A 9,140-nucleotide genomic window follows, 5' to 3' on the forward strand; every position below is an offset into this window, starting at 1 on the left:
TGTGTATGGAATGAGCTGCCAGAGGAAATGGTGGAGGCTGGTACAATTGCAACATTTAAGAGGCATTTGGATGGGTATATGAATAGGAAGGGTTTGGAGGGATATGGGCCAGCTGCTGGCAGGTGGGACTAGATTGGGTTGCGATATCTGGTCAGCATTGTCGGGTTGGACCGAAGGGTCTGTTTCCATGCTGTACATCTCTCTGACTCTATGACATACCCATGTCATACAGTCAATCATAGATCTGCTTTTCTAAAGGGTCTTTGGAAAGATTCCACAAAAAACAATGTAAGGATTTACTAGGAATGAAGATGACACTTACGTCACCAATCACAGCCAAGGCAGCCAAAGCTGCCAGTGATCCCAACATAGCAGCCAAAGATCGGTGAACAATCTGAAATCACAGCACACAACAAAATGCAGTATTAGTCAATCAAATATAACAACCAGAATCTGTAGATCTCCTTATTTAAGAGTGAAAGAATGGTGCAGTGCGGAGAGGAAAGAATAGGGAAATATGTTTCAAATCAATGTTTCATAGACTCAGTAACACTAATCTGTTGTTCCTTCAGTCCTTTTCTGACAGGTAGCGTAAGCAAGAGAAATTACTAAATTGGACACAAACTTATGAATGAAAATCTTCAGCCGTACCACCCATTCATAGTATCAGTTATTCAATTCAATCTATACGTTCAAAACAACATTTGAGTAACTAACATTGCCGTTCAGTGATTCAGACACTTATTACGCACATCTTTGGGTGGTCATTCACATTGACATCATTTGAAAGGTAATTAAGTCAGGTAAATGGATCTCGGCAATGAATTCAAAGTCAACTCATACATTATTGTCCAAAAGCAAAATTACCCCAGGGTGTTTTTCCTTGATGCCTCAAAGCAGGATGCCAAAAACGTGTGGCTGAGATGGTACATGTATTTCTCTGACTAATATATAAAAATTGAGGATGTCCTAGCTAGACAAGGGACAGAATATGGAAATACATCAAACTGCAGGGTCCCCAACAAGTGTTCCCTGGAGTCAGCAGTAATTCTATTGGCTGGACCATGTGAGTGACTGGGCCCACACTTCCAAAGGCATGTTTTATGTTTCGCTTGTTATTGACACAAGACAACACGCTGTGATCAAATCATGTCTCCAGCACGACCTCAAGTTGACCAGGATTAGAGTTGTTGCGCAGGGATGCTGCAGCCCAAAGTGCCTGAAGCCACTCAGTCAGGAAGATTGTGGACAAAGCTGACGTCAAAGGCAGTGGGCAATGGAGCAAAAGAAAGCCCACTAGAAGGAGAAAACAAAATCAATGATTTTGGGGCCAATGCCATTCATCGGTGACAGCCACTTGCTAATCGGTCTCCACAACCACAGCAGACGATGCTCAAATCTGGAAGTGATATACACCGGAGATAGAAGGATACTTTAGGAGGGCAAGCTGCAAACATCTCACTTTACATTTTACAATCATCCCATGATTAAACTTATTGCATTTTCCACAAGCTCTTGGTAAGGTTAATAAATGCTGGGAGTCTAAGGGTGGAAAACTGTGCTTTGCTCTAATACATTTGGATTTACTGTTCATTAAAATTTGCAAAGTTATGAAGGAGGATTAGAGGATTTGTGTAATAGGAAGAGGCTGCATAGGCTGGAGCCGTTTTCCCTGGAGCGTCAGAGGCTGAGGGGTGACCTTATAGAGGTTTATAAAATCATGAGGGGCATGGATAGGGTAAATAGACAAGATCCTTTCCCTGGGGTGGGGGAGTCCAGAACTAGAGGGCATAGGCTTCGGGTGAGAGTGGAAAGACATAAAAGAGACCTAAGGGGCAGCTTTTTCATGCAGTGGGTGGTATGTGTATGGAATGAGCTGCCACAGGAAGTGGTGGAGGCTGGTACAATTGCAGCATTTAAAAGGCATCTGGATGGGTATCTGAATAGCAAGAGTTTAGAGGGACATGGACCAAGTGCTGACAAATAGGACTAGGTTGGGTTGGGATATCTGGTCAGCATGAATGAGCTGGACCGAAGGGCCTGTTTCCATGCTGTACATTTCTATGACTCTGAGACTATTAAGCAACCTCGAGGGTTCTGACTCTTTGCCTTCACAACCTATTTCTTATTCTGCCTTGCTCTTGAAGTTGCACTATTTCAGACAGTTCCGATACACGATGCAGACTGAACCCCAGTCACCCACCCTCCTCCTTCTAAGTGATCCTCTGTGTGTCTTCAACACTCGTGGCTGTTTTCAGCCCTTCATTTTGGCTGAATGTTGCTTGGCGTCTGAGTATTGAGCGAGAGAGCCTTGGAATTAATTTTAACTGATGGGCATCCCTCCTTTACACTTGCTCAAAGCTGTTCAATTGGAGAGCTTGAATATTTAAACGGAAAATTTAAATGGAAAAGCTGACAACAGTAATGTATTCTGATTGTCTTTTTTTTGCATCAGAATTGGCACAGATATCAAAATATCAGTGCCAAGGGAAACTAGCACAGCAATAACAGAACTCAGTCTTCCTAAATAGAGTGGTACATGGATAAATTGTTGTGGAACTACCAGAGTTACTCCAGAGTATTAGGAGAACAAAGAATATAAAAGGTATGCAGAAAAGGGCAGACAAGAGGTTTTAGCATGGTCTTGTTAGCTGAACAGCTAGCTCCAGCAGAGGATTAACAGATTGAGTGGCCTGATGCTGTGCTGTAAATGCTTTGATTCCATGAGTGTAGATCTGCCAAGTACCTTCATTTAAAGTGAATTGCAATCATTGTCCAGGGCTCTCCTCAGTGCTGCTCCTTTGGCCCATTGGCAAAGCTTCACAAGAAATATAGTGGAATACCTGCCCACAGGCACATTAGGGCTTTCCATTGTTCACCCAGTGAGACCATGGCAGCCAAGTGGGAGCAGTTGTTGGAGGGGCAGCCAAGCTGCTCTGATTTTAGAAAGTGGGCTAATTTTATTATTCTAATCAAACTCTGCTCCAGTGGTTCACAGCAAATACAGCTGCGAGAGATCGAATATGCTGTAAAAATCTATGATTCTTTTACCATTGGTTTGCGCTAACTCAGCAGTATCTCTGGTTCCTTCAAACCTGAAACCCTCCACTGGGAAGAGAAAAAGGGGGAGATTTCTGGGAGAAACTGCCTCCAGGCAGCTGGCCAGAAGGATATGTTGGCTGACTGCTCAGACATCCTGCCAGAAAGTGTGACCCACCTTGACACTGGGCCTCAGTTGTAACAGGCTGCAGCTGGAACCAGGGTCAGAGAAAATGACATCCCTGGGGTTGCACTCAGTTGGCAGTGGATGGAAGTTAGATCAACAGGTGCCAAGGCTGGCTTTGTGTTCTATTTATACCTGTCCCAACCTCACACAGAAAAAATGAAGAGCTTTTGGATTGCAACCCAAACACCAGCTGGAATTATGTCAGTGCGCAGCTAAATGCTCAGACCACAAGCTGGAGCTTCTGGCTGAAGATTAAACTGGAAATCCATTAAATGCAGTAAAAAACAATGCTCTGCATTTTACTCACTAATCAGTGGCATAGGATCGGAGGCAAACTCTTAATAAAAGATTCCAATCATGTTGTTCCCAGAGTGTTTGCAGAGAATTAGTAGGCACAACATTGACAGTGGACCTTTTTCCTGTAATTACCTTGGACTACAGCAGCAGTCCCCTGTAAATAATTTCCTGTTTAAAGATTAAAGAAGACATGTTTTCCTGAGAGCCTCATTACCAACAATAAGCGTGTCCCTCTCAAAACTCAAACATTTCTCAGGGAGTAGTGTCAGTGTTTTCTCTCTTTACAATTCTGTTATTGTGGGAGAAGAGGTTGGGTGCTCCACAGCAGTTGAGAGATTGCTGAAGTCTAAAGTCTTTTTAAGGTTACTGTTTAATTATGAACCAGTTATTCTCTTACATTTAGGAGCATCTCTCTTTCCTGTCACTTCCATGTGATCTTTTCCATCACTCATGATGTAGCTTAAACTTCCTGATTTGAGAGTTAACCTTTCACACTACAACCTGCCCCAAGCCTCTGTCTTCAGATAATATTTGCATCCTCTTCCATTTCCTGCCAAAACTTTCTGTCTCATAAACATTTTGGTGGGTTCACCGATCTCCAAAGTCTTATTTGTAGCTCCCTCAGAAGTGGCTGAGGATCGATATTGCCCAGGTTTTCAACGGCATTCTGTGAATCATTAGTTTCATACAAAAATGGTAGTGGAGAGAAGGAATAGGCTCCTTGAGTCTGTTCTGCCCTTTAATAGGAATATTAATATCAGATTGTACCTCAACTCAACATTCCTCACTCCCTTGTTTCCCAAAGATCTATCCATTTCTGCATTAAAAATTATTCAAGGATTCTCATTCCACCATGTTTTGAGGAAGAGGCTTCCACAGGCTTACAAGTCTGAGGAAAACAAAATCTCCTCATCTGCATCATTTCTTCCCCACAAGAGAAAACATCCGCATCTATCCAGTCAAGGCCCCTCAAGATCGTAAAAGTTTCACAAAGTTAACTCTAACTCCTATAAACTCCAGTGGCTACAAGCCCAACCTGTCTAACTCTGAAGTCAGGCTGCCCACTCCAAGAATTAGTCTGGTAAACTTTTGTTGACCTGCTTGTAATGTATTTTCAACCTTCCATAAATAAGGAGACCACTACATTTCACAGAACTCCAGATGTAGTCTCTCACTATTTCGTTGGCGTTGTCAGACTGATGACAGAATGTCAGCTCTTTGTCCCTTTTATTATCTGCTACAAATGGTTTGCTAGTCCAGCCTATTAATGGTTTCCTTGTCATCAGAAATAAGGTGCTCCTGTTTCTTCATCTTCTCCCACCAGAACAGAAAGTTTCTATTATACAAATGAGTTTCCATTTCTTTCTTCATTATTTTACTGAGCTGGTCTAACCTCCTATAATTTTCTCGGCCTTGTGAGGGGGGAAATGCTCTGTCCCATTTCTGGCATTGCCAATGAACTTTCACTCACATCTCTGTCCTGATGACAGGTCTCAAACTCACTGCCAACATCGGTTCTTGCGGCAATAATCATGCAAGTGCTTGGGTGCTCCTCAGCCTTAAAAAAGCTGCTGGGGTAGAAAGTCTCTTTAAAATTCCTATTGACTTAACAATCTGTGAACTATTTACAGTCTTAGATTTAAGTCAATGTCTACAAGAGCTTCTTACATAAGATTTCTTTTGTATCACCATTGACACAGCTCACTGTCTACATATTTGAAAGCTAACTCTTATCTCTCCCAATACACTGGTCTGAGTCTTACATCTTTTGGCTATGTCTCAATTCTGTCAAGTTTCACGGAGGGTTTCTGTTCATGAGGACTAGCATGTTTATTTGTACTATCATCCAGAACCCTTTTTATTGACTACCTATCCCACCCCAAAGGTGCCATTCATGTCCGATACTAGTTCAATTCTATGACTCAGTGTACCCAGAATAGACTGGCATCTCCGGTAACCATGCATCTTCAACAGGCCTAGGGTTGCCTGCACAGTTTGTGATATATTTCCCTAGACTTGGCAGATATGAGGAAACTGGTGCTCTGCTTTGTGGATGGGCACCTGGAAGTGTGGAGGAAAAGGTGATAGAGAGGACTGGCAGAGGAGGCCATGCCATCAGATCATGCCAGCCTGGTCTGAGGTTGACATCAGGTCAGTATAGTGACCATGGTCCAGAGGAATGCCCAACATTGAAGGGAGAAGGTCAATGATCTCTTTTCTCCGATACTCAACGCTCACTCCATCTGCTACAGCACCCACCTCCCAGCAAGACTCATTCCTTACTCCGCTCACTATTTCATGCAACATTTTCTAGCGCTCACTCACCCACCCTCGTCACCTATCTTCCCAACACTTTACGTCCTCTATGCTGCCTACTTACTCGCCCAAGACACCTCGTCACTTCTCCCCCACCAGCTTGAACAGCTGTGTCACCCACTTACATCTCGGTCAATCCATCCCTTTGTCTAATTGAGTGAGAAACAAGATGGCTGATGGACTGCCTGTCAGTGAGCTCCCCATCCTCTTTGAGAAAAGGACCTTGGATCCTTACTGCCACAGTGACTGACTGACTGACAGTGTCTGAGCCTCTGGACTGATATCAGAGGCTGCCATTCACTTCCTAGACCAGTCAGGGCCCCCTGACTAAAGGGTGTCATCTTTCACTTGACTGAGGAATGCTGGCAAGTACAACAAACTTTCTGCCTTGTGCCTACTTTAAATGGCTTAGACAGAAGTGCTGTCAGTCTGGTACCTCTAGCTGGGGGAGGAGAGGGCATGAATGGTATCAGAAGCATAAAAGCAAGGCAGGGACGTTAGAAGTATCCAGGTTGGCTAAACATGTGAGAAGCAAACAGCCCTGAAGCACAGCCTGTCCAATCCATAGCCTGATCCTATGCATAAAGTGTCCCTCCAGCAGCATTTTAATGCACCTCTGAAATGCACCTGAAAGTGCCGCAGTGTCATGGAAGTGAATTGGGGAGGCACCATGAGTGTGCCGAGAGGCTGGCAGGAATCAAATGGCAGAATATGAGATGGTGTGGGATAGTGGTCAGACCAACAGGTATTCAGGAGCATGTTCTGAGACATTAACTCCTGGTGTCCAAGATGGTGGTCCACAGGAACAAGCAGGTACCCAAAGTCACCAGGTCCCTGCTCGGACCTTCCTAGCGGGACGTCTTGCTTCCTGTAGCACCTGGTAGATTCGGAGATTGCACATTAATGGAGGTGAGATGTGGAGTTAATAAGATCATTAACCAGCAATAATCCACCCTAAACTGCTGCTGCCCAGCAAGAATCTCACCTCAACATCTGGAACTTCACTAGAAAATGCAGCAAGTTGCTCCCAACATCGAGAAAGGCTTCACTAGGTTTCTCACATGATTCTCTCAGGTTTCTCACCATAGCTTACAACATTCAGGCCTCTAGGATTCTGCCCACTGTATTTGAAATAATATGTATATCCTTCGACAGCAATCACATTTGTATCGTGTAACTATTGCACAATATTCAAACATCTAATTTAATGGAAATGGTAAAAGCATGAAATTTAAATTGCAGATATGTGTCACAGCATGGGCAGGTAAAACTACATGTATTATTCTGCTTCTGGTAGAAAAGCCTTTGAAGGGGTATACAGCAGTAAGGAGCCAGTAGAGTGACTTATTCTTTGTTCTACAATGCTTGGTCCCTCCAACTGAACTTGCAAAGAAAGTCGTTCCCAAACTGGGCAAATTTCAAAACTAGAGCTGGAAATGTGTTGCTGGAAAAGCGCAGCAGGTCAGGCAGCATCCAGGGAACAGGAGAATCGACGTTTCGGGCATAAGCCCTTCTTTTCCTGAAGAAGGGCTTATGCCCGAAATGTCGATTCTCCTGTTCCCTGGATGCTGCCTGACCTGCTGCGCTTTTCCAGCAACACATTTCCAGCTCTGATCTCCAGCATCTGCAGACCTCACTTTCTCCTCAAAAATTTCAAAACTACTTTTGTTCAATTCAGTGCATACAATAATCCTCCCCCTTGCCTTATTGATGAAAAGGTATGAAGCAGTAATTATAAACTGTGCGTACAATAGGAAACACAATGTTAATGTTATTCTATAGACTGAAGACACGGCAGACTGCCCTGAGAAATGTTGAAGTTGTGAGAGGAATGCACTTATTGTTGCTAATGAGGATATTAGGGAAATGTGTCTTCTTTAATCTTTAAACGGTAAAATTCTTTACAGGTGACTGCTGTTGCAGTCTGAGGTAATTAAAGGAAAAACGTACACTGTCAATGTTGTGACAAATGTGCCTAGAAACTCTCTGCAAACACTCTGGAAACAACATGACTGGAATTTTTTAATGAGGGTTTGTCGATGATCTCTACTAAGGCTTACTGAGTAAATGCAGAGTGTGGTGCTACAGTACACACTGGTAACTAGAGTTCATCTTCAGACTGCACCAACTCAGTTGATATCACACAATACAAAAGAGTGATTTACATTTTTATAGCAATTTGCATATACTCGGTACAGCCCAGAGTATTTTACAGCGTCTGAAGTATTAGCTTCTTCAATGTCAGAAACACAACCGGCAAAGATCCTACAGCACATTCTCCCACACACTAATGTGATAATGACTGCTTTTAGCAATGCTGCTTGAGGAATAGCTATTGGGCATGTCAAGGGGTGAACTCTCCTGCAACTAGTGTCATGGGCTATCGGAAGGATCTTATGAAACGTGAACGGGTTCAGAGAAGATTTACAAAGGATTTTGCCAGGGTTGGAGGGCTTGAGCTAAAAAGAGAGGCTGAACAGGCTGAGCTGTTTTCCCTGGAGTGTCAGAGGCTGAGGGGTGACCTCATAGAGGTTTATAAAAACATAAGGGGTATGAATAGGATAAATAGACAAGGTCTCTTCCCCAGGGTGGGGGAGTCCAGAACGAGAGGGCATAGGTTTAGGGTGGACAAAGTTAAAACTCACACAACACCAGTTTATGGACCAACAGGTTTATTTACCGGAACCTTCACATTATAGGTTTAGGGTGAGAGGAAAAATATTTAAAAGGGACCGAAGAGGCAACGTTTTCAGGCAGAGGGTGGTGCATGTAGGGAATGAGCTGCCAGAGGAAGTTGGGGAGGCTGGTACAATTACAACATTTAAAATGCATCTGGATGGGCATATGAGTAGGAAGGGTTTAGAGGGATTGGGCCAAGTGTTGGAGGTAGTATGGGCTGAAGTCAGAAATAGGAAAGGTGCAGTCACCTTGTTGGGTGTTTACTATAGGCCCACCAATAGCAGCAGAGATGTGGAGAAACAGATTGGGAAACAGATTTTGGGAAGGTGCAGAAGTCAAAGGGTAGTATTCATGGGCGATTTCAACTTCCCAAATATTGATTGGAAGCTCTTTAGATCAAGTAGATTGGATGGGGCAGTGTTTGTGCAGTGTGTCCAGGAAGCTTTTCTATCTCAGTATGTAGATTGTCCGACCAGAGGGGAGGCCATATTGGATCTGGTACTCGGTAACGAACCGGGACAAGTGATGGGCTTGTTAGTGAGTGAATATTTTGGTGATGGTGACCACAATTCTGTGACTTTCACCTTGGTTATGGAGAGAGATAGGTGCATGCAACAGGGTA

At 43.6% G+C, this 9,140-nt stretch overlaps 1 protein-coding gene across 3 annotated transcripts in view; it reads right to left on the reverse strand.

Annotated features, from left to right (window-relative positions):
* Positions 1-9,140, reverse strand: part of oca2 (oculocutaneous albinism II) — a 526,553-nt gene that overhangs the window by 300,858 nt on the left and 216,555 nt on the right. For all 3 annotated transcript variants that reach the window (XM_043692287.1, XM_043692289.1, XM_043692288.1), the window contains exon 10: positions 323-394. In XM_043692287.1, the coding sequence (XP_043548222.1) occupies positions 323-394 (72 nt within the window). The remainder of the gene's footprint in view (positions 1-322; positions 395-9,140) is intronic.

The sequence above is a fragment of the Chiloscyllium plagiosum genome, chromosome 6 (assembly GCF_004010195.1).
Source record: "Chiloscyllium plagiosum isolate BGI_BamShark_2017 chromosome 6, ASM401019v2, whole genome shotgun sequence".
Classification (NCBI taxonomy): domain Eukaryota; kingdom Metazoa; phylum Chordata; class Chondrichthyes; order Orectolobiformes; family Hemiscylliidae; genus Chiloscyllium; species Chiloscyllium plagiosum.